Source organism: Daucus carota, chromosome 5 (assembly GCF_001625215.2).
Source record: "Daucus carota subsp. sativus chromosome 5, DH1 v3.0, whole genome shotgun sequence".
NCBI classification, from domain to species: domain Eukaryota; kingdom Viridiplantae; phylum Streptophyta; class Magnoliopsida; order Apiales; family Apiaceae; genus Daucus; species Daucus carota.
The window spans coordinates 41,084,982-41,110,176 of record NC_030385.2 but is presented as its reverse complement, the minus strand read 5'-3'; the positions used below and the strand labels follow the sequence as shown (position 1 = coordinate 41,110,176).

The 25,195-nt window shown below is 31.4% G+C and overlaps 3 protein-coding genes across 4 annotated transcripts; all 3 read left to right on the top strand.

The window, feature by feature from the left end:
* Positions 1 to 569: 569 nt before the first annotated feature.
* LOC108222907 (glucomannan 4-beta-mannosyltransferase 1) lies at positions 570 to 4,375 on the top strand. Its single transcript, XM_064092938.1, has 9 exons — positions 570 to 1,026; positions 1,127 to 1,225; positions 2,028 to 2,280; positions 2,381 to 2,491; positions 2,580 to 2,716; positions 2,812 to 2,925; positions 3,046 to 3,245; positions 3,362 to 3,577; positions 3,877 to 4,375. Exons 1-9 carry the CDS (start codon positions 700 to 702, stop codon positions 4,034 to 4,036), a joined length of 1,617 nt encoding a protein of 538 aa, XP_063949008.1. The 5' UTR covers positions 570 to 699; the 3' UTR covers positions 4,037 to 4,375.
* Positions 4,376 to 9,805: 5,430 nt separating this feature from the next.
* On the top strand, positions 9,806 to 12,695 carry LOC108221101 (glucomannan 4-beta-mannosyltransferase 9). 2 transcript variants are annotated; one of them, XM_017395002.2, is made up of 9 exons: positions 9,806 to 10,201; positions 10,359 to 10,457; positions 10,621 to 10,873; positions 11,060 to 11,170; positions 11,251 to 11,387; positions 11,474 to 11,587; positions 11,727 to 11,926; positions 12,052 to 12,267; positions 12,366 to 12,695. In XM_017395002.2, exons 1-9 carry the CDS (start codon positions 9,878 to 9,880, stop codon positions 12,523 to 12,525), a joined length of 1,614 nt encoding a protein of 537 aa, XP_017250491.1. In that variant the 5' UTR covers positions 9,806 to 9,877; the 3' UTR covers positions 12,526 to 12,695. The 2 variants fall into 2 exon arrangements, with proteins under 2 accessions (XP_017250491.1, XP_063950623.1); XM_064094553.1 differs by having other exon boundaries at positions 10,153 to 10,201; positions 10,359 to 10,449.
* Positions 12,696 to 14,676: 1,981 nt separating this feature from the next.
* Positions 14,677 to 18,218, top strand: LOC108222254 (glucomannan 4-beta-mannosyltransferase 9). Its single transcript, XM_017396181.2, has 9 exons — positions 14,677 to 15,378; positions 15,484 to 15,582; positions 15,690 to 15,942; positions 16,552 to 16,662; positions 16,761 to 16,897; positions 17,005 to 17,118; positions 17,208 to 17,407; positions 17,524 to 17,748; positions 17,866 to 18,218. The coding sequence occupies exons 1-9, from the start codon at positions 15,055 to 15,057 to the stop codon at positions 18,023 to 18,025; spliced, it is 1,623 nt and encodes a 540-aa protein (XP_017251670.1). The 5' UTR covers positions 14,677 to 15,054; the 3' UTR covers positions 18,026 to 18,218.
* The last annotated feature ends 6,977 nt before the right edge of the window (positions 18,219 to 25,195 follow it).

Here is a 25,195-nt window from a genome sequence, read left to right as displayed (position 1 = left end):
GATTTTGGATTCAAAATTTTAATATATTAACCATACTTTTTCAGCATCTCATAATTATCACACTTTAAATTTGTCTTCCGACATTTTTGTATGAAATTATAATTGCTAGAATATATATATATATATATATTAGTATATTGCTACTATCTTAAAGATGTAAATGGAAATCGATACAATTCATCCATTTTAACCCCGAAGATGCTCAAACCTGAAAGTAGTGATGCATCTTTTCTTGGAAAGATAAGCGAAAAGGTGATGTCGTATGATATAGAATTTCTTCGTATTTCGGTGATTAAAAGCAAAAGTTAAATTATTTTCAGCATTTCTAAAATTATTAAGGTGCTTGACGAATATTTTTTTCTGAATTCTTTTTTTAGAAAATAAGATGAACATTTTCACTTAAGTATCTAATCAGCAGTCTTATTTTTTTCTTTGCACCTGTTTGTACAAACGTGGCAGTTCTTCATTATTGGTGGCACAGATTTGTCTGTGATCCATGAGTAAATAATCTGACTAGTATAAATGGAAGTAAATAATCACCAATACACACGTGCCAGAAACATTCTACTGTGCAGTTTTGAAGTGTCAAAATGATTTAAAAAAGAATAAAACTGAGTTTTTCTTTTTATATATAAACAATAGAATATGTAGAAGCAGGTATACTGTGTAGCAGAGAGTTTGTGAAGCAAGAAATTAACAATGGAGAGGGTTGAGTTGAACAAACTGCTGATTTTTCAAAGCATTACACTGAATGGCATCTTAGACCAAATTGTGATGCTTTGGAACATTATCAAACTACCATTTGTGGTGCCAACATTACAAGTCATGGTGAATATTTGTTTGGTCATGTCTGTTATGCTGTTCATGGAGAGAGTTTGCATGGGAATTTTCAAGGTTTTCATAAAATTATCGCGACGAAAACCCGAAACGAACTACGAATGGGAGGCCATGCAAGAAGATGTTGAGTTCGGAACTTCAAATTATCCCATGGTGCTTGTGCAGATACCAATGTACAATGAAAAAGAGGTACCATTCATTCCTGGTGTTCTGCGTTACATTCTTATATGTAACCTAGCTAGCTAGCTTCATGTATTTAACTAGAGGTTAATATAATTTGAGTATGTAGGTGTATCAGTTGTCAATCGGAGCAGCATGCGCACTTTCATGGCCATATGATAGAATCATTGTTCAAGTTCTTGATGATTCCACCGATCCGGCTATTAAGGTAATACGTACAGCATATCATTAACCAATGATGTAATAAGGAATTTGGAATATTTACTGGTCCTAAAGAAGTCCGTTAAGTATTAAAGATCACAGGGTCTCAGAAGTTAAAATTTTATGAACAAAACTGAAAGCTGGACTTTGTAAAAGACGCTTATCTATTGATGAATTTTATGTGTAAGCATGAGCCTAGGCCCTAGCTACTAGCTAGGTTATCCTTTGATTCCGACGATACTGTTATTAGTCTACCAATGACGCAGAGACACTGAACTTTGCCCGATACTGTGATATAACAAAGTAGTGGAGCATTGGGTTGATTCGGTCCAGAACCGGACCCAACTCAATATACCGTGAACTGAAATTTCTTTGTGCGGTCTGGCCAAAAGAACCCAAATTGTTTAAAAAAAATTTATATTATAAAAAAAATAAATTCCTGATTTATAAAATATTATTTAATAATCACCATCACTAAAGATAGGTATAAATAAATTTACAAATTAAATATTATATTATAACTTATAAGATATATATTAAATATATTTGTTCGGCATGCATTTTAAGGCTATTATAAAATAATGTACAATAAATTACTTTAATTATTTTTCTGGATAAAAATCTAATGTTGAAATTTTTATTTAAAAACAAAATTTTCTAAATTAAATTATTAAATTATATTTTTTAGATAAACAAAAATTTTAGTAGTTCAAAATCCTCTCTACCGCGTTTGCTTAGTTTGTCCTCAAATGTACTGTATTAATTAATTTTTTGATTTTAACCTTTTTTTTCTAAACTGAAAATTTAAGGAGCTGGTGGAAGTGGAATGTATGAAGTGGAGAGGCAAAGGCATAAACATTAAGTACGAGATCAGAGACAATAGAAATGGTTATAAAGCAGGAGCTCTAAAAGAGGGATTGAAGCACAGCTATGTGAGCCAATGTGACTTTGTTGCCATCTTTGATGCTGATTTCCAGCCTGAGCCTGATTTTTTGACGCGTACCATCCCGTTTTTTGTTCACAATCATGATATCGGCCTTGTTCAAGCTCGTTGGAAATTCGGTATGCAAAACCATTTAAATTTATAGGACTAATGGAGACTTGAATTTATCTTTGAAGCAAAATTCAGTTGACAAGAATTGTTTCTATGAATAAAATGCAGACAATGCAGATGAGTGCTTGATGACAAGAATGCAAGAGATGTCTCTGAACTATCATTTCAGTGTAGAGCAAGAAGTTGGTTCCCAAACATGTGCATTTTTTGGCTTCAATGGTATTACTATATAACACTCGATCGGGTAAATGATGAATAATTGGAATAAATATATAATGAATAAATAACGAATTTAAGTGTAATGCAGGAACTGCTGGTGTGTGGAGATTCAAGGCGCTTAATGAAGCAGGAGGATGGAAGGATAGAACGACTGTGGAGGATATGGATTTGGCTGTCCGAGCTTCCCTCAAAGGATGGAAATTTGTGTTTGTCGGAGACATTGAGGTGTGTTATAACAATCAAATGTCAATTTCACCGTATGACAAAAATAACCAGAGAAATGCATTTTGTAATTGTGCAACTGTAAGTGTGTAACTCAGGTAAAAAGTGAACTTCCAAGTACTTTCAAAGCCTTCCGATATCAACAACATCGATGGTCGTGTGGTCCTTCTAATCTCTTCAAGAAAATGGCCTTTGAAATTGCAACAAACAAGGTGAATTACCAAGTTATGTTTTTATAGACAGGTTCTGCATTATTTACAGAAGATATGGACTCGAATAAGAATATAGTACACAAGGTACTCTCTAATTGTGGATTTGTTGTTTTTTTACAGAAAGTGTCTTTTTGGAAGAAGTTATATGTGCTATATAGTTTCTTCTTGGTACGAAAGGTAGTGGCCCATATTGTCACATTTGCCTTCTACTGTGTTGTTTTGCCATTGACTGTTTTGGTTCCTGAAGTCCAAGTTCCTATATGGGGAATTGCTTACATTCCTACTGTTATAACCATTCTCAATGCCATTGAAACTCCAAGGTCTCTTTTTCTCCCTAGAGAACAAATCAACTTAATGTATAATAGCAATTTAAGCTGCATGATCTTTTGGATTGTAACGATATGATTTTGATTTTACATATATAATTCTGTTGCAGGTCACTTCACCTAGTAATTTTCTGGGTCGTATTTGAGAATGTTATGGCGATGCACCGAACAAAAGCAACCATCATTGGCCTGCTGGAGATTGGGAACGTCAATGAGTGGATTGTTACGGAAAAATTAGGAGATGCCTCGAAAATTAAAGATTCTCATAGTGTCCCTCTTCTTTGTAATGCTCCTGTGAAAAAATCTGGCCCAACAATTTGGGAAAGGTATAATTATTTCTTGTTAGTATAGAACAAGTGTTGAATCACAATATTTAATTTGACTAAGTTGGTTTATAAGCTTAGGAGACCAGTTAGGGTCGTTTGGTTCGGAAAGTGGTATGGGGTTTGAGGCATGGGTTTGAAATTTTGTTTCTTGCGACCAAACACCAGATATGGTTTGGAAGGGACAAAACTCATACCTGATTCCAGATTCCCATGAACCAAAGGACTTTACATACATGAAACTAAAGTAGATTTCCTTGGAGAACATGATTCCCACATAACAATTTTCTTTTTGGTACCAGAATTAATGGATTAGAGATGGTTGCGGCGATGTTTCTTTTCCTGTGTGGATGGTATGATTTTGTTTATGGAAAGAACTATTTTTTCATCTACATCTTTCTCCAGTGCTTAGCCTTCCTTGTTGTTGGGTTCGGATATGTGGGTACATTTGTTCCCAAGTAGACAATTCTACAAGTGAACATATAACTTCTGCTGGCATTGACTATCTTCTGAGAAACAAAAGATTTGTTGAGGGATTGAAGATTGACTATTGACATTAGAGCGCATTGCAGGCACAAACTTGGAAGCATTAAAAACAAGAGACGGAAGTGTTTCAAGCTTTTAGTGAATCTTTTGTATCAAATTTGTAATCAAAAGTAAAAAACCTGAAAGCTTAGAATACTTGTTCATAGATATTGATGGGAGTGGGACTATCAGTTGTTACACTACTTCTGTACTTGTGTTGTTTAAAGAATATTGGATATGATCACTTACAACAATAGACGAGAAACATTATTCCAGGAAAAGAGAATAGAAGTTATCAGTCAGATTAGTTTGTGTTTAGAATTGGACTTGCTGCTAGTTCTGTTTCCAACTTGTCATTCTCCCACCACACTCTGAAACACCGGCCGTGCCCAAAGGCCAGCACTGAAGAAGTTGTTTGTGTAATGATAGGCACTCCTTTGCAAGCATTAGTGAACACCTACAGCCCCCTTGAATTTGCAGGCTTCCCTTTACTAAACTGACACTCATGCTGAGTTTTCACGAAATATTTTTGGAAGCTTTTGTTTAAACAGAGCAGAAGGTTTTTTTGATTTTCACGATTTTTTTTTATGCTAGCTACCCAAAAATTAATCCCAAATTCTTTTCCCAAATAACATGTGAAATTTTGATCGGCTGTATAGGCCTGATGAGAATTTGGCCAAACTTTGTCTCCGTGTTTTAAAAGCGTGACTCCGTTAAATATCACTAACGGATTAGCGGGGTAAAAATGAGTTCCAAATTCTCATAATGGTGGTCAAATTTTGACTCCGGTTTTAAAAGTGTGGCTCCCATTAAGTTTAACGGCTTTTGTTTGTTTGATGTCCCGAAAAATAAAAATATGTTTCAAAAGACGAATTTTAGAAAAAATAACATCTCATCTCAAAAAACGGAAAGCATTTTCAAAATGAAAATTTATTATCTTTTATTTCATGATGAAGACATAAGGGAATTGTTTTTAAGAAACAATTTTTTTTAAAAGATTTTTTCGGTATAATTTTTTCGCTCGAATTCCTTTTATGATACGAATTTGTCGGGAAAGGAAAAGGGGAAATTTCTTTTTGAGAAAACATTCTAGTATAAAGTAACCAAAAAATTCTCAGAAACTTCTTGAAAAAATTTCAAAACAATTCTCCCGAATTTGCAGAAACTTTCAATAATGTTTTCTCGATTTCTTGAGGGAAGAAATATTACATGTTTGGTTTTTATTCGAAAATTAGATGACAGATTATGTGATTAATTTTGTATCTAATTCTCAATATTATGTAATTAAAAAAATCAAATATATTATATTTATAATAATATAATATATTAACATTTTTAAAATTAATATAATTTTTTCTTTTTTCTTTAAAAATGTCTTTATTTTTAAAATAAATTAAATATATAAATAATATTTTTTTTTCTAGTTTCTAAAACTAAATTAACTTTTTAGATATTTAAAAATTTACTTATCATCTTTATATTTTAATAATTTCCTACATAAATTATAAATAAAAAAGAAGAAATGAAAAAGAAATGAACAAAAAGGATATGGAATGAATCTAAAATTCAAAAAATAAGGTGTGTTGTGACTGGTTTCGGGAAAATGGGATGGAATTAATAAAGGAAACGATGAAAAAATATATGAGATAATTGTGAATTGTCTTTCTTTTTCGATTTTGATGTGAAAAAGAATGAAATATTATATGACAAGTTTTATATATAATTTTTATGATATTATTTAGTTTCAAAATAGTCAAATATTTTATGTTAACAATATAATTTTGAGAATTTATCAAAATTACCATTTTTTTCAAATTTGTTTGCGATTTACTATCTTATGAAAATATTTGTAAATATACTAATTTTTTAGAAAATATTTATAAATATATTAATATTTTAGAAAATATTTATAAAAATACGATATGCGCAACCAGATTTAACTTCAGTTAAGTGCCCCGATAGTTGTAGGTATGCCCGACAGTTGTAGGTATGATTGCGGCCCAACAACTGTAACTATGGTTAGGGATGAACATGGGTTGGGTTGGGCGGGTTTTTGGAAAAAAACGACCCAACCCAATTAGTTCGGGTTAATAAAAACTTAACCCGTTAACTGAAAAAAATTTATCTAACCCAACCCTACCCAACCCAATTAATTCGGGTTGGGTCGGATTGGTTTGGGTTAAACTTGCGAAAATCATAATAAATAAAAATGTAATCATTCATCGCGACAGGGAAAAAAATATACTCACTCGCACACCGGTAGCTAGTAACAGTCGGCATACATATTTATAGTTACTCAGTTTCTATGAATCATTCACCAATATCAGTCGATGCGTAAGTTTTTGATCGAAGAGGGAAGCCTATTACATTGGTGAAACATTTGAACAATGGTGAAATAAGAGGAAATTGTTGTATACACACTCAGTTATGAACTCTTATTTATAAGGTGTATATCAGTTCATTAACAAATTATTAACCATGTTCAAATTCCAAAAGTCATCATTTACATTTTATAGTTATCGAGATACTTAAAATTATTCATATTGCTGTTGTAAATGTATAGACACACTCTAGATAAATCAAATTTAGGTTAAAGATTGATTGAGATAAACTAAAAAATATAAAATAGATATGTAAATATTATTATATATATATATATATATATATATATATATATATATATATATAATCGGGTTGGGTTGGGTTAGTTCAGGGTTAAAATCTGTAAAACCCTGACCCAACCCAACTTAATCGGGTTTTTTAAAAATTAACCCATCTATTTTTCGGTTTTGAACGGGTCGGGTTAATCGGCCTAAAAAAGGGTCGGTTTGGGTTGTGTTAGCGGGTTGAACGGGTTTATGTTCACCCCTAACTATGGTTGCAACATGTGATTTTTACAAATGTTTTCAAAAATTTGGTAATTAAAAGCCCATATATATCTCGGATTGCAACTTTTAAGAAAAAATAAAACAGATAATTTCGTGATCGGTTACTCCTGACTCTGAGCATTGTCAAATGGTTGGCTCCATTCCTTCGGAATATCAAATCTCATATATTCTTTATTTTTTAAAGTATTATCTCAGATGTTCTTAATTGATCGGATATATCATGCCCTATGAGAGAGAGGATTACAAATAATTGCTGAAATTCCGACTCCACTACTTCATGATCGAAACTAATTTTGTATTCAGAACCCTTATTCACTAGTGTTATGGACAAAAGAACCCTTAACAGAAATTTTTATAATGTTACCTTCTTGATAGAATAATTGGTTATCGGAAATACTAATCGAAATTATTTTTTCTGACAAAAACTAATCGAAATTATTATTTTCTTAAAAAAAGGTACTAATTGAAATCAAGCAAGATTACAAACTAGGAATCGTTAGCCGAAAATACATAAGACTACATGAGATGCATTTTTAAATGTCCACTACATTGGTGTAGACTAAGATCGGATCTATTTATTAATTAATCCAGCTAACAAACGGTAATCAATCACGTGAAAGAAACATAACATGCAATGCTCTTCTTCTTTGACAAAAAACCTACCTAATTTTACCAAACTCAAAAGCTCACTTATCAGATCTGATTTGTAATAATGTATGGGAAAAAAAATATACCAAGTGAAACACACGAATAAGAAATGCATTTTAAATAGATACATAACCAATATATTACATATACATGTGACAATGATTGAAAGATTCAAAGTAAATGTATAGCACGCTTAAAAATATAATACTAATCAAATCAGGGATATAAAAGAGTTAAAAGATAATATATTTTTTATAGATAAAAGTCCTGAGAATATATTATCTTCTCATATTTAGTAAGATATATAGGATATATACTTTACTGGACTCTAAGTTATATTTGTGAAATAATTATTTGTGAAAATTATAATTTCAATTTTTTAATTAAGATTGCGTTTTTAGAAAACAAATTTGATTTCAAATTTCAAATTTCAGATAACATGATTTGATTTATTATGTCTTTTTAAATTATAGATAGTATTTGAGTGTCATAAATTTTGAATAATTCAGATTCAATTTTATGTATATTTAAATATGATATTAATCAAATCCGGGATTACAAATAAATCCAAACCAGCATATAAGTAATTCGATCACACATCACAGCTGCCTCAATACCAAGGGAAAGAAATTGCTGAGGTACCAAGCAGACGGAAACTTACAAAATATACACAAATTAAGGAGTTAGATCTCTTGTGTGAACTTGATCTGTATAGAATTCTGTGGTTAAGGATTTTAATAATTTTAAAATTATTTTCAAATATTTTAATCAAATAAAAAATAATTAAATGCATATTAAATATATATATATATATATATATATATATATATATATATATTAAAAATCAAACAAAATCTCATACATATATACAACACAAATTAAATAATATCATAAAATTTAGAAATTATTTCAGAAGCAAGTTAATTTTTAGAAGCTTATAATTTGCGGTGAATGTCTTATTTTGGTAGGTTGATTGAGGTATTGTCTTGTTTTTTTTTTTTTTTTTTAAACCAAGGTATTGTCTCGTGGATAACTCTTTAAACTAGGATCAATATTACAGTATGCTGGTATAATATTAGGCTATTATATAACACAATGCAATACCGTGGCTAATAAGCCCGTCAGATACCATCAAATAAGTTGCAATGATCGGTGATGTTTGCCTAGCTAATTATCTGCCCGGGACACAGCAAGCTTATATTAAAAGTTTAAGAGTATATTATTCTTGTTACTCAAGTTGACTTATTTATCTTTTTATAATTAATAACTAATAATAATGATAAAGGATTTTATATTTCATACTTATAAATCTAAATCAAGTAACCATTTATTAAAGGCGTTTTATTAAAATATTATATAAATAATTTGTATAACATATTATTTTAAGGAAATATTAAAAAACTAAAGCTTATAAAGTATAAAAGTAAAATTAATTTAACTAAAAATATAATTTATTCGTAAATTCGTGCCTGAAAATATTATCAGTCTTACCTATATTTATCGAATCTTTACTCAGAAAGATTCCACATCATCAAGCATAATAGAAAAAAGAATATATTTTTATTATAACAACATAAAATAATAATAATATAGAGATTTTAAAATATTATCAATTATTATAATCATTATAATCATTATCATCAAAATACAACGAGTTAAGCAAATTCTAAATAATTGATATTTTGATATTCTATATTATTTTAACCAACATTTTTGAAAATGTCTTCAATGTGTTGTTTTGTAAAAGAAAAAAAAATCTTGCAAATTGTACTTTATATCGTTTAGCCAATGTCCATATGCTCTCAATGATGAAGAGTATATTATGGACGCGCTTCCTCTTATTTTTCAGAATTAAGTCTAAGAAAGTATGGTAATTTTGTAAATAAATAATTTATTTGTATATATAAAAAATGTTACACCGGCTACATATTACATAATGATATTATATAAATACTATTTTTTTTTTTCAAAATAAATTCGTATTCTCTATTAAAAAGAATATAAGTCAGACATGCCCGGTAATTGACTCGGTTTTGCGTCTGATTCTACCTATCTAATTTTAATCCCCGATCAAATACCATTTCACTTCTTAAAATTGAATCAAAAATACCATCGACTTTAAAAAAATTCCATGCAAGTATATTATCTCTATAAATACTATTCCTTCAATGCACCAGCTTTTTTATTCAGAAGCACAACTCAACACATTGCCAATCAAAAGCAAGCTTCCATTCTTTGCTAAATGGAGAGGGAAGAGCTTGAGACAGTGATGTTTCAGAACATTACACTAAATGGCATCTTGGACCAGCTTCTGATGCTTTGGCACTTGATCAAAGCACCACTCATCGTGCCATTGTTAACACTATTTGTGAATATTTGTTTGGTAATGTCTATCATGTTGTTTATTGAGAGAGTGTACATGGCAATTGTCAAGCTTTTCATCAAACTGTTAGGACGAAAACCCGAAAAAATTTACAAATGGGAGGCCATGAAGGATGATATCGAGCTGGGAAGTTCAGCTTATCCTGTGGTGTTAGTTCAAGTGCCAATGTACAATGAAAAAGAGGTACCATCGACGATTCTTGATCATATAGCTAGCTTACACATTCTCTGTGTTTTTGAACATTTATGTTCTTTTTATTTATTTGTTATCAATAGTTTGCCATAATTCTGTTTGGATTCATTGTAATTGATTTCTTTTCTTTTTTGGTTGATTTGTGTAGGTGTATCAATTGTCGATTGGAGCAGCATGTGGGCTTTCTTGGCCATCTGATAGAATTATAATTCAAGTTCTTGATGATTCAACAGATGCAGGTATTAAGGTGATTGATCAGTTTTTTAATCAACTGCAACTTTAATTGAAATTTCAATTGTTCAAAAGACTTCAATGTAGTGACCCCTGCTCCAAAAATTTGATACTCATGACGATTTATTGTATAATTTATTGGTATTAATTTTGTTGTCTGAATTGAAAACCAAAAACAGGATATGGTAGAAATGGAATGTATGAAGTGGGCAAGCAAAGGCATTAACATAAAGTATGAGATCAGAGGCAACAGAAACGGCTATAAAGCGGGAGCCCTCAAACAAGGATTGAAGCACAGCTATGTGAGCCAATGTGACTTCGTAGTCATCTTTGATGCAGATTTCCAGCCTGAGCCTGATTTCTTGAGGCGAACCATTCCATTCTTCATTCACAACCCTGAAATCGGCCTTGTTCAAGCTCGTTGGAAATTTGGTAAGAAAAATTCATTCTGTAGGGGAAAAGGAGTGTGTTTAATTGATTGTCTCATATCGTAAAAAGGATCACCTGTTTAGGACCACTTCATATATATTTTGTAGTTATCACTACTGATAAATACTAGCAGATCGTAAAAGAGCAAGTCCAATAACGAGTATTACTTCTTCAATGAATGCAATGCAGCGAATGCAGATGAATGCTTGATGACAAGGATGCAAGAGATGTCATTGAATTATCATTTCATTGTGGAGCAGGAAGTGGGTTCCCAGACATATGCTTTTTTTGGTTTTAATGGTAATAATAATAACAAATAATAAATATATCTGCATTCGAACCATACTGTATATAGATTGATAATGTAATTTTAATTGCAGGAACTGCTGGTGTGTGGAGAATTTCAGCACTTAATGAGGCAGGAGGATGGAAGGATAGGACTACTGTCGAGGATATGGATTTGGCTGTCCGCGCAACCCTCAAAGGATGGAAATACGTTTTTGTTGAAGATATTCAGGTACTTATTTTAGATTGTATTCAAATTTCAACAACAAAGAAATTAACAAGAGAAATGCTTAATGCATAGAGTTATTGGTAACTCAGGTAAAAAGTGAGCTTCCGAGTACTTTCAAAGCCTTCCGGTATCAACAACATAGATGGTCTTGTGGTCCAGCTAATCTCTTCAAAAAAATGGCCGTCGAAATTGCAACAAACAAGGTAGAATATTCTATGCAGACATGTTATCAACTTATCATTTATTCTTTTTGGAGTTTGTATATTCTAAAAATAGTTGAAAAATCAAAAAAGCAGGCAGACATTTAGGCACTCTGTAATTCGAAATTTTGTTCTGTTACAGAAAGTGACTTTGTGGAAGAAGCTATATGTGCTTTACAGTTTCTTCTTTGTAAGAAAAGTTGTGGCCCATGTTGTCACTTTTATGCTCTACTGCGTCGCATTGCCATTGACCTGTCTGGTTTCTGAAGTTGAAGTTCCTAAATGGGCAGTCATTTACATTCCATGTACTATAACTATCCTCAATGCTGTTGGAACTCCAAGGTCTTCTGCTCTTCTCATAAAATTTGATCATATTGATGATGATTTACGATCCATACAATACTTCAATTGGTTGGATGATTGGATCAGTAAAAATGTAATTCTCATTTTGCTTAATTTTGTTGCAGATCACTACACCTGGTGATTTTCTGGGTCGTTTTTGAAAATGTTATGTCGATGCACCGGACTAAAGCAACTTTTATTGGCCTACTGGAGATAGGGAGAGTCAATGAGTGGGTTGTCACCGAAAAATTAGGGGATGCTTTGAAGCCTAAAGCTTCTAATACTGTCCCTCTTCTTAGTAGTGCCCCTGTAAAAAAACCTAGCTCGAAAATATGGGCAAGGTACTTCTTCTCTTTTTCTGATTACAAGTCTGTTAAATAAGCTTTTTGCAAAGAAATTATATATAGCAAACTATAACAACAATTTTTTTGTGATGCAGAGTTAACGGGCTAGAGTTGATTATGGGGATGTTTCTTCTATACTGTGGATGGTATGATTTTTTCTTCGGAAAGAACCATTACTACGTCTACCTCTTCCTTCAGTGCATAACATTCTTTATCGTCGGGTTTGGATATGTTGGCACATTCGTTCCCAGCTAATCAGATCGATCACCAGGCACATAAGTTATGTTGGGATAAACTATTTGTAGAAACAAAAGAATGTCTAGAAGAATATGTTGATACTTAAAGTTTGATTAGTATTTTGCTGAGTTAGAGTTCGATTGCCTCTGGTTACTGCAATGTATAAGAAACTATGGTCATTCTTTTTAGTGCAAAAGCAGTCGAGAGGCCTGTGATGTAAAAAATTTATTATGTTCTTGATAGAGCCTGTATGAACGGAAAGAAGACAAATGTATAAAAGTGCTTATGAATTCGCATACAGCTATCAAAAAATTTGTTATATCTTTTTCCTGTACCAGAAAGCACGCTATAAATCTCAGTTAATATATCTGAAAAGAAACCAGACAGTTAGTCCAGCAAAGAGAAGGTGTTTGTGCAGTGATCGTCGAACCAGATTGCTGAATGATATCCCAGAGGTAAAGTTCTGTGTCATGGAATCTTGACTGAATGTCTGACACGGGTATCCAAGGCAAAACGTAGAGTAACTAAAAAATGGACTAATTTATGCATCTCCCAGTCTTAACTGCCCCAAGAAGACATCAGCATCATATGCGAAAGACAAGAAGTTTAAAGTAGTAGTCTAAACTACTCTCTGTGTGTTGTGCATTGATCAAACCATTAGAAGTTCCATCTAACATGAAAATAGAATTTTTTTTGTCTATTGACAAAACCCAAAGTTGTATAATGATGATGATTAACAACACATAAGCAACTGGCTATACGAGTTCGACGACAAAATCTGAGTTATGATGATCATTCATTAGAAGAAAATACGGAAGTGAGCTGCAGAATCAATAGATCGCAACTAAAAGTGATCGAAAATGACTACTTTTAACCTCAACTTTTTTAAGTCTCCGATTGAGTAAAAAATTCAACCCAAATTTCATTACTTTTAACAAACCTTTTGTAGTGTTCTATTGTCCTGCTCTTTGTGAATAGATAGGCCTTAATAATCTACTTCAACTAGTATAAATATACAAATACAAGTCCGTTAACATGCATGTTCATTGTCTAACAACTTGAAATCGTCATTAAGAAGAATATATATTATGATCGTGCAGTAGAATGATCATCTAATCTTGATTAGTGACTGAGATCGGATCTCTATTCATAAATCCAGCTTTTGTTTTGACAAATGGTAATCAACCACATGAATGATGCACAATTTCAGCTCTCAAACAAGTATTTAGAAGAAAACACGAGATAAATGAATAGACCAAGTGTTTCAGCATGTGTATTTAGTCGTCCAACATTCTTAATATATGATGATGACCTCAGTTTTGACAGTTGTATCAAACGGTTAGGCAATGCCATAGTTGATCTAAATAATAAATTTTACGAGACGTTATAATCACCACGACTGTTTCAGCTTATTGATTTGAGAGATCCCAGTCTTTACGGATTTTCACTCCCTACTTAACGACATTGCTGTTGTCTATGTTTTTTTAGTCCCTCGTGGATCTAGAGCCCTCATACCGTCGTTTCAGTGACTCGTAAGCCTTTCCTCAGCTCAGAAGGATGCAAGCAGAATTCATCATAAGTTAAACGCAAGATCAGTCGAAAGGCATTGTGTTACAGAGGTATGAACACAAAAGATGGATTAAATAAGTACTCCCTCCATCTCTCCCGTTTGTTTACAAATGAGTCAGACACGAAGAATAAGAAAAATTCATAAAGTAGTTGAAAATAGAAAGAGAAGTAAATAAAGTATTATGACCGGTTGATATTTAATGTATAAAGTGAGTATGACGGAGGAAAGTAGTGGATGTAGTTAATTTTTATATTATAAAATTTTACTGTTTTCGTAAGTTTTGAAATGTAAAGAATTGGAGTAACATCCTAAAAAGGAAATTACAAAGAAATGGTCGGGACAGACAGAGTAAATAGCAGTGCCACAGCAGGCTTGATGATATTTTTTCCATCAATTAAACAAACAGAGCTACTTTAAAATTTGTTATCTGACATTGTTAGAGAATAAAAGTACTTGAGGAGTTAAAAGCCAAATAGAATAAACGTCAGTGATGATAATCAAAGAATCACTGTCTGTAAAACTTGCTTTGCATTCAAATTAAAAACTAGCCACCTGCTTTGCATTCAACTTAAAAACTAGCCACCCTCAATAGTCATTAGCCAAGCCCAGCTTCTTCTATATATACATTGTTTGCTTTAGTTCTAAATTACATTCTCAAGAAAGATCAAAGCGTCTCCGCTGATTACTAGCTTGTTTTTTTATGTTCTAAATCTTCTTTCAATTCCTCACCATTTTCTAAGTCTGATCGAGTAATGTACAATAGATTCCTAATGTTGAGCACCACATGCACAAACTACAGCTAGCATTTTCTCTACCGTAAATCAGAAGCAAAAATTTATACAAATTTCAGAAGTCAAAGCAAAACTACAAATCACCAATTCATATATTATTCAAGTTCTCTTAGCAAGCCTTTCTTTTATCTACATATAAAGAGTCGTATAAAGAGTCTGCATTGTAGTGCAGCTGTGAAGCAAGTAATGGAGAGTGTTGATTTAGAGGCATTAGTTTATCGAGGCATTACTCTAAATAGTATTTTAGACCAGTTAGGGATGCCTTGGGATTTAGGTAAATGGCCATTGGTCGTGCCATTGTTGAAACTAATGGTGAATGTGTGTTTGGTAATGTCTGTTATGTTGTTTCTGGATAGAGTGTATATGGGAGTTGTCAAGCTTTTTATTAAATTATTGGGGCGAAAACCTGAGAAGAATTACAAATGGGAGGCCATGAAGGATGATATTGAGTTGGGAAGTTCCAGTTATCCGATGGTGTTAGTTCAAATACCAATGTACAACGAAAAAGAGGTAACAGTGATTCTCATAGTACATAAATATCAGACATCCTCTGTGTTTATTGCTTAAATTCTTACAGGCTTCTCGTTCTTTTTTTGGGGGGTTTATTTTGAGTAGGTGTATCAGTTGTCAATTGGAGCAGCATGTGACCTTTCATGGCCGTCAGATAGAATAATCATTCAAGTTCTTGACGATTCAACAGATTTAGCTGTTAAGGTAACTGCTTTTTTCCCTCTGCATTTATCATATATAGAATAATCAGTCTACTGGTGATTTAAATCATTTAGCATATCGGTCATTTAATTTTTTATTTAAAAAAACAGAAAATGGTGGAGGCAGAATGTAAGAAGTGGAAAGGCAAAGGCAAAAACATAAAGTATGAGATCAGAGACAACAGAAATGGCTATAAAGCAGGAGCGCTCAAACAAGGATTGAAGCACAGCTATGTGAGCCAATGTGACTTTGTTGCCATCTTTGATGCTGATTTCCAGCCTGAGTCTGATTTCTTAAAGCGCACCATCCCTTTCTTTGTTCATAACCCTGAAATTGGCCTTGTTCAAGCTCGTTGGAAATTCGGTAAACAAAATTTTTCATTTTAATAGTATAAAGGAGTCTGCAGTTGATATTTGGAGCCGTTTTGCTAGCCTTTCAAGTATGAAAAAAATGTTCATGTTTAGATATTCTTATACAACTTGTTCCAAGTCAACGGACTACTGAAAGTGTCCAGTTTAAGTATCAGTATGTGTTTTCTCCTTGTGTACAGTGTCAGTTGGGGAGTGTTTAGTACTCTACAGAGATTTAAAAAATTAATTAGTGGACAGGCCTACGGATTTCAGGCCGTAAAAACTGAAGACTGCTAATTGTTTCTGTGTTTTTGTAAGAATAATGCAAGTTGCATTATATATTTGAGTGTGAGCAATAGTATCATCTTGAGTTAAAAAATTTTACATCTGGTTGCAGACTTTCAGATAGTACATGTTTGAGTGTTCGTTAAAAACAATGTCCAACTCAAGGTCTGACTGCTTTTATGGTGTCGAGGTGTAAGTCTTTAGGATTAGTCGTTATGTGTTTGAGTTATATGAACATGTTCATCATATTCTGCAAATCATGACGCGGATTTGAATACTGCAATTAAATTTCAGTAAAAGAATGTATGAACTGACAAGAATCGCTTTTTAAATGCAGCAAATGCAGATGAGTGCTTGATGACGAGAATGCAAGAGATGTCACTAAATTATCACTTCATTGTGGAGCAAGAAGTGGGCTCCCAGACATATGCATTTTTTGGCTTCAATGGTAATAATAAATATAACTACATAAGATTAACAAATAAATATTCTATAATCATAATAATCAATGACTAATTAATGACTGATAAACATAATGCAATGCAGGAACTGCAGGTGTCTGGAGAATTAAAGCCCTTGATGAAGCAGGAGGATGGAAGGACAGAACAACTGTTGAGGACATGGATTTGGCTGTCCGAGCTACCCTCCAAGGATGGAAATTCGTTTTTGTCAATGATATCAAGGTACATCGCAGTGATCTATCGAAGAACGACTTGACAAATGACAAATGCCAGATTAATCAATTGAGATGGTCATAAAACTATGCATGACTAATTACTGTGTAATATAGGTAGCAAATGAACTTCCGAGTACTTTCAAAGCCTTCCGATATCAGCAGCACCGATGGTCTTGTGGTCCTGCTAATCTCTTTAAGAAAATGGCTGCTGAAATCATCACAAACAAGGTAAGTACACTCTTTATTTTATTTGCCTTCACACTGATACTTAGGACTGAGAATGTTTATTTATATATATATTTTTTTGTTTGAAACAGAAAGTGACTTTGTGGAAGAAGTTATATGTGCTCTATAGTTTCTTCTTTGTGAGAAAAGTGGTGGCTCATATTGTCACATTCACCTTCTACTGTGTCGTTTTGCCATTGACCGTCTTAGTTCCTGAAGTTGAAGTTCCCAAATGGGCAGTTGTTTACATTCCTACTACTATTACCATCCTCAATGCTGTTGGAACTCCAAGGTATCTCTCGTCTACCATCATGAATAGTCAGAATCCGTACATTAATAATCCAAGTTGCATGTTTTTTCCTGGATCAGCAAGGAAATTATTTTACTTTGCCATAATTATGTTCTCAGATCACTGCACCTAGTCATTTTCTGGGTCGTTTTTGAAAATGTTATGGCAATGCACCGGACAAAAGCAACCATCATCGGGCTACTAGAGATAGGCAGAGTCAACGAGTGGGTTGTCACTGAAAAACTAGGAGACGCTTTGAAACCTAAAGCTTCTGCTACTTCTACTTCCCCTGTTAGCAGTGCGCCTGTGAAGAAACCTAAGGCCTTCGCGAGCATATGGGCAAGGTATATTTTTTCTCAGCTGCAAGACTTAAAATTACCGTACTTGCAACTTCCAAATTATGCATAGCTTAAAATATCCGCAAAAACAAATAATTTGAAAAAATGATTTTTGTATTGCAGGCTTCGTTGGCTGGAGATTAGTGTTGGAATGTTCATCTTCTTGTGCGGATGGTATGATTTTTGTTACGGAAAGAACCATTATTTCATTTACCTCTTCCTGCAAGCGATATCATTCTTCGTTGTAGGGTTAGGATATGTTGGCACTTTCGTTTCCAACTGATCAAGATCTATGTCTGAGGCCTACATGAGTTGTGTTACTGTCATTACAGACAGAAGAATTGTTTAGGACAATATGTTGGTAGTTAAATTTTTATTCTTTTCGTTAGTTGCAATGTGCCGATGTGTAAGAAACTCCAGCCACATTTCTTTGTGTATAGTTAGTTTAATGGCCAAATTTGATTGATGATTTATTTGATAATACAAAATTATAGTAATTCAGTGATTATATAGAGTTTAGTGTGAAATAAATGATTAATTTAATAGATTTAAATAAAATAAATGATGACATTACTATTTGTCACATAACAAATATAATAATTCCTTTCAAAAAAAAGAAACAAATATAATAATGATTCAAATAATTAAACTTTTAATCTCAAATGATAAAAGTGACCTGGGTAAGAGCATCTCCAACGGCGTTGGCTATAATCGTTGGCTAAATTGGACCTGTAAGACATTATGTAAAATTTGCTGAACCTGTAAGATATTTTGCTTCAATGGTACTGGCTATATTGGTTGGCTATAATTTAAAAATAGTATGTTATTAATATTTTAAATTGTTAAAATAGAATATATCAGTTCAATATGGTAATAAATGATGTACAATCTTCCTACAGATTTTCTTACAACCTATAGAGGTTCGACAAATTTAGCCATCCATAGGAGGTTGGCTAAATTTATAGAAAACAGGTGAGTATGGTTGGAGTTGAGTTTTTAGAGCTGTTGGCTAAATTTTTTTATTTTAAGTAAGCCAACTCACTTTTTAGCCAAGGGCTTTAGATGGTTGGAGATGCTCTAATACTGTATAGATTAACAGATTAGCTATATGAGATCCTAAGCTATTATTTTAAGGAATATGCACAAAAACCCACTCCAGCAGAGTCCCTACTTATTCCCTAAATATCAGGATCCAATTTTTATTCCTCATAAGTAGGGAATCCCTAACCCATTCCTCATTTCATTTTTAATGATTGAATATTCAACTCTCCACACTCTTTCCCACATATTTTTTGTTATCTTTTTGTTAAAAAATTTGAATTTAATATTATAATAATAATAGGAAAGACAAATAAAGATCATTGTTGGATTTGTCAATCAATATAAAATCTCTATTATTCAGAATTTGAATTATTTATTATATATTTAAGGAACCTCGACACCCCCTGAGCTCTTAGAGCATCTCCAATAGTCTCCTAGTTTGCTCTTAAATATAATATAAAATATTGAGCTCCTAGCAAGTTAGTAAATTATTAAGAGTGTGAGTTCCAACAATGCTCTTTATACCAACTCCTAACATTATATTTTATTCTTATTTGAACCCCATTATGACAAAAGTTCAAATTCCAATGGGTGAGAGAGAATTTTGTATTATAAAATACAACTTAAGAGCTATGTAGGGGCTCTTAAAAGAGAGGAGAGAGAATAGACTCTTAGTGTTTTTAAGAGCCACTAAGAGTCTATTGGAGCTCTATATTTTCTCATGCTCCTTTTTTTTAGTCTTAAGAGCCTATTTAAGAGACTATTGGAGATGTTCTTAGTTTAAAAAAACAGATTAATCTATATTAAAAGTGGCACTATTCTAACGAGCTATGGCCAGTAGACTAAAGACGTACTGGTCCTATTCCAAAAGGCCCAACCTTTCAATTTGATGAACCGTTGAAGGCCCAAAATAACATACGGTCAGCGGATCTGCTAAATCTGCAGCCATTTATACGCAGGTGAAAACACTAAAATTCCTAAATAAAATTATTATAATACTTCAAATAGTGATATATAAAAAAATTAAATGTATAAATTTATATGTTCATGTTATACAACATTAAAATGTATAATAAATATAAAAACTAAATGACTATATCTAAATATAAACAATAATAATAATAAAATAATTAAAATTAATAATAATAAATATTGCTTCATTTTTGAATTTGATTGTTCGAATTTGATTAGTTCGGATTATTCAACCCAAACAAGGACCGGGTTAGGATTATCCGATTTTCAAAACCTGCCGGCAACAGTTGAAAGAAATTTAATTTCAAAGAATGAGCATGTTGCATCATAATTAGTGCGTGCAAGGAATAATTTGCATGTTTCACTCGAAGATGTTAATCCTACTTGTGGTAAGTTTCGAGGGCAAAACATAAACATTAGTGGTAAGTTAAACAAGATGTTTGCAGGGCAAAACAAAGAGTCTGGTAGGTAGAAGAAAGAGTGGTGAAGACGGAAAAAGAAATGATGTCCCATCTAACTTGACTAACCCAATTTGCAGTGCCACCTAAACTAATTAAGGGACAGAAGAACGAGAGGTGGAGAGACAATATGATGCTTACATTACTTCTTTCTCCATTCATCCTCTCCATGCCTTTGAGCTAGACACAACACCTCTTCTTGCCCCCGCTTCGAGTTTATTATATACCTGCATGGTACATGGACCGCCGAAGATCCCTTGTGTTAAATGTCGTTTTGTTCACTCAACTGACGGAGAATTTATAATTGAGATATCTCACTCAAAATCTTTTAATCAAATCGTTATATTCTTAAAAGAATTCATTCAGATCACTAATTATTATACTACGATAAAAATTTGACGAAAAACTGATTAAACTTAATTATTTGGTTTAAATAAAGGCTTAATGATCTTTTAGCCCTCGAAGTTTGGATGAATGTTCCGATGCGGCCTCGATGTTTTAAGTCGTTCGATTCAACCCTTAAAGTTTCACTATTATGCCTTTTAGCCTTTTTTTCAAATAACGGTATATAACGGGGAGTAAACTTGACAATTCATATTCAGGGTAAAGTTTGGGCGTACCTTTTAACTCCTAAAGTATACATCTCGTTCCTTTTAACCCCTAAAGAATACATTAAAATACATTAGATGTTTCTTTTAATCCTCAATGTTTAATGTCTTTTTTAAACCTCACGTGTGAAATGTCAATTTTGTCCATCCCGCTATATACCAGTATACGCCATAATGACTAAAAGGTATATCCGAGAAAAACTTGAAGGATCGAATCGAACAACTTTAAATTTCGAGGCCACATCGGAAATTCCATCCATACTTCGAGGGCTAAAAGATCATTAAGCCTTAAATAAATCTATTATGACATGTATAATCACTTGAAATGACGTTTTAATCACTCAGTTGGGTCAAAACTTACAATCTCATTATCAAACTGATGAAACTTTCATTCAGGTCACTGTCCATTACATCCGTTGGAAACAGGAAAAAAATCGGATGAAGAGCTTTCCTACAACATCAAGTGCTCTCCTGCAACACCTTTTTTACAATAAAATACACAAATTTTCATTTATAATTTCACTCACAAAAACTTTATCTTTTTTAATCTATTATCATTTTAAACAAATTTTTAAAAATAATGAATGTGTAAACATATTTTTAAAATTTATAATATTTTAAAATATTATATAACTAATTTATCCTATAAAGCAACGCAGTCCTGTAATCAGTTGCTGGAGCATAATTATTAATTAATAAGGTTATATGGTTGAGAGATCTTTGTCTTTTGCCTTAAGCCATCATATGTAGGAGTTTGTTTGCGACAGTGTTTAGTGAATTATGACCGGACTTCTGGTCAGGCGATGATTGTTATGTAATTAACATTTGACTTCAACAAAAGTAGAGCATTTATTCGTCTAATCACGCAGAATATAGTCCCTAAATCAACATCACACTATCTAAACCAGTGTTATGTCATGCCTTCATGGTTTTATTCTCTTTTGATACATCATTATGTTTAAGGGTTAATAATCAAGTGAGTCACCAGAGTGGGCTCGATATATCAAGTTGGTCACTGAACTCAAAACCGTCTCATATTGGTCACTTAAATCGGTTACATGTATCTTTAAATATGAGTTGAAGGAGTAAAAATATTATTTACAAAGATTAACGCATTATTCTTGAATGTTATCATAACCAAATACAATGTTATGATTTCTAGTATTTATGATAATATATTTTGATTTTATAAAGTTTATTTATTGAAACAAAGGAATTAACTATATAATAAAAAAAATAACAAATAAACTTGATAAAATCTAAATATATTATCATAAATACTAGAAGTCATAACATTGTCCTTAGTTGTAGTAACATTCAAAAATAATGTGTAAATTTATGTAAATAATATTTTTACTCCTTCAAGTCATATTTAAAGATACATGTAACTGACTTAAGGGACCAATTTGAGACGATTTTGAGTTCAGTGACCAACTTGATATATCGAGTCCACTTTGGTGACTCACTTGATTATTAATCCTTATGTTTAACGTTTGCCAACCAACAACCTTTCAATTTCATTAAAATGCTGAGGCCAAACCCCCACTCTTCTCCTCTTTTTATTTATAAATAAACTTTTTGTTATTTTGTATATAATTTAAAATTTAAAATTTAATTTTTAATAATCATTTTATTAGTGATTCAATATTGTTGGGTATCTATATTTTTTTCCATGAGAAGTTTTATGATAATAAATTGAAATTTGATTAAATTATAATAACTGACTAAATTTTCTCTTAGAAATCTTGTTTTGACAATATGTGTTTATATCCATAAAAATGTTTCAGTTTATATTCCCGATTTATAATATAATTATAATTATAATTAAATATATAATTATAATTATATCTACATTATAATTATAATTATATCTACATATATATATATATATATATATCTTATAATATATATTGATAATAAAGATATTTACAAAATTAGCTTATATTTTTATCAAAAACCTTATCTTATATATCTAAGTTGAGATTTAAAATTATGTTAGTTAGTTAGATTATTATTTTATTCAATATTATTTTACTTAATTTACTCAATTACATTAATTCTTAATTTTTGTTGTAAGTTAGGATTAATTCAAAATTAACTAGAACCAAATTCTTTTTATCCAAATAAGATTTGATCAGAAATAAAAAAGATATTAACCGGATTTAGCCCGATCTTATCTAAAATATAATTACATCTTAACTTGAAAAGTAAAAAATAGATCCAATTCAAAAGAAAAAATTTAAATTATGCAAAATCAAACTAGAATTATGCCTAACTCTATTATGCCAAAATATATTATAATTGGAAATAGATTATATTTTAAACATTTCTCAATCGAAGGATATTGGATTGAGATACGGAGACCAAGAAAATATATAAAAAATGAGTAAAGTTAAATGAAAAGGAGGTAAAGTGGCGGGATCAATTTATATTTAATAAAAGATTTAACACAGTGGAAAAAAGTAGTTAATGTAATAGTGATTTATATTATTATTGAATAGAGATAGTCGAAGAATGTATGTAGTGGTGTTTTATATTATTAAAGGGGTCGTTTGGTTCGAGGAGTGGTATCGGGTTGGAACGAGTAATTAGGTTAAGCTGACATAGTTTGAGGTATCATATCTGATATCATGTGTTTGTTTGAGTGCTGGATTCAATATATACAATTTTTGTAAAAAAAATAAGTTATTAATTTATTAATCAAAAATATTAATAAATTATTATTGTCATATATTTTTGCATCATTGATTTAATTTTGTATCAAATATTAATATTTCATCACTTAAATAAAAAAAATAAATAAAAAATAAATGCATCTCATAACTCTATCTCATACCTACCTCTCCACTTGGCTATCAAAAACTCATACCTTGGGGTTTAAGGTATGGGTTTGAGATTTTGTTTTTCCCAACCAAAGATATGGGTTTGGAATGGACAAATCTCATATATAATTCCAAAAACCCATGAATTAAACGACCCCTAAAAATTATTATTTTTTAAATGTGTAAAAATGATAGGACATCCAAAATGGAAACTGTATAAAATATAAATAGGAACGAAATACCAATATAACTGCTTCAACTAAGTCGTCAACTGATAATAATTTTGTATTATACGCGTAAATGTGATTTTAACGAATTTTTTCTTTTGCACATAAGTAATTTTAAGATAATGATCTTCTGTCCGTACAGTAATCTTGTCCGTACAGCATGAAAACCGTTTTTTCTTAAAAATTTGGTTTTCAAATATTAATATATTTGGCGGTTATCAATTACTCGTAAGTATTTTTAAGATTTGTTCATGTTATATCTTTTCATTACGAAGAATGTTTGAAATATCGATACAGTATTTTATATCACAAATGTTAATATGTTTGTCGGGAATCGTGATCAAATACTTATACCTAATCTCATAATACAAAGGTTGTCAGAACTTATCATAAAGAATTTTGTATCACATATATTAATGTGTTTGTCGTGAATCTTTATCATTCACTTGTCTATATTGTCAGGATTTGATCGTTATATCGTTGACGTACAGACAAAGTTTCAAATTACCGTTAGACAATTTTGTATCACACGTAAGAATATGTTTGTCGGAAATCCATATCTTTGACTAAAATATGTTTGTCGGGTATTCATATCTTTGACTCGTAAATATTCTTAAAATTTGTCGTATTATATTTTTATAATACAAACAATATTTAAAATAACAATAATTGTATTAATATGTTTGTCGGTGATTTTTATTATTATACTTGTAAATAGTTTTAAGATTTTTTGTATTATATCTTTATAACATGAAAAATGTTTAAACGTAAATAATTTATATTACATCCACAAGTATATCAACAACTGTTAGATTCTTATGATGCAAAAAAATTTATCAAATCAAAATTTAAATATTTAACTTTATTATTTCTGATTGAGAAAATCAGATTCATATCATCGATCATATCTCCCACATAAAATGAAGTTTATTAATTGTGCAAAAAACTCCAAAACATATCAATTTATGAATCTCCATATCTACTAACAACCTATAATTAATACAAACTATTTACGCCCCTGATAATTTATTATTTTTTAACTAATATCCAAAGATTCGACGTGGATTTCTTCGAGATTTCAAATAATCACTGCCTAGAAAGGCAGTGTCATTGAATTTAGAACATAACTTGAAAACTAATTAAATGATAGATGATGTATGTGAGTAGTACAGTACTAGTACTACTACTATTTCTAAGGTCCCCAATCTTTTTCACATTAGACTGTTTGTCCCTCGAATTAAATGTCACTATAATGTAAATACAAATTTAGATTTTAGATATGTAAATTTGATTATCTCTATAAATGCTTCATCATTTGTTTCTCC

Coding starts and splice junctions, on each gene's coding strand:
- LOC108222907 (XM_064092938.1), top strand. CDS start 700: ATGGAGAGGGTTGAGTTGAACAAACTGCTGATTTTTCAAAGCATTACA. Junction 1,226..2,027: donor CCACCGATCCGGCTATTAAG/GTAATACGTACA, acceptor TGAAAATTTAAG/GAGCTGGTGGAAGTGGAATG. Junction 2,926..3,045: donor TTGAAATTGCAACAAACAAG/GTGAATTACCAA, acceptor GTTTTTTTACAG/AAAGTGTCTTTTTGGAAGAA.
- LOC108221101 (XM_017395002.2), top strand. CDS start 9,878: ATGGAGAGGGAAGAGCTTGAGACAGTGATGTTTCAGAACATTACACTA. Junction 11,927..12,051: donor AATGCTGTTGGAACTCCAAG/GTCTTCTGCTCT, acceptor ATTTTGTTGCAG/ATCACTACACCTGGTGATTT. Junction 12,268..12,365: donor AGCTCGAAAATATGGGCAAG/GTACTTCTTCTC, acceptor TTTGTGATGCAG/AGTTAACGGGCTAGAGTTGA.
- LOC108222254 (XM_017396181.2), top strand. CDS start 15,055: ATGGAGAGTGTTGATTTAGAGGCATTAGTTTATCGAGGCATTACTCTA. Junction 17,119..17,207: donor CTGAAATCATCACAAACAAG/GTAAGTACACTC, acceptor TGTTTGAAACAG/AAAGTGACTTTGTGGAAGAA. Junction 17,749..17,865: donor TTCGCGAGCATATGGGCAAG/GTATATTTTTTC, acceptor TTTGTATTGCAG/GCTTCGTTGGCTGGAGATTA.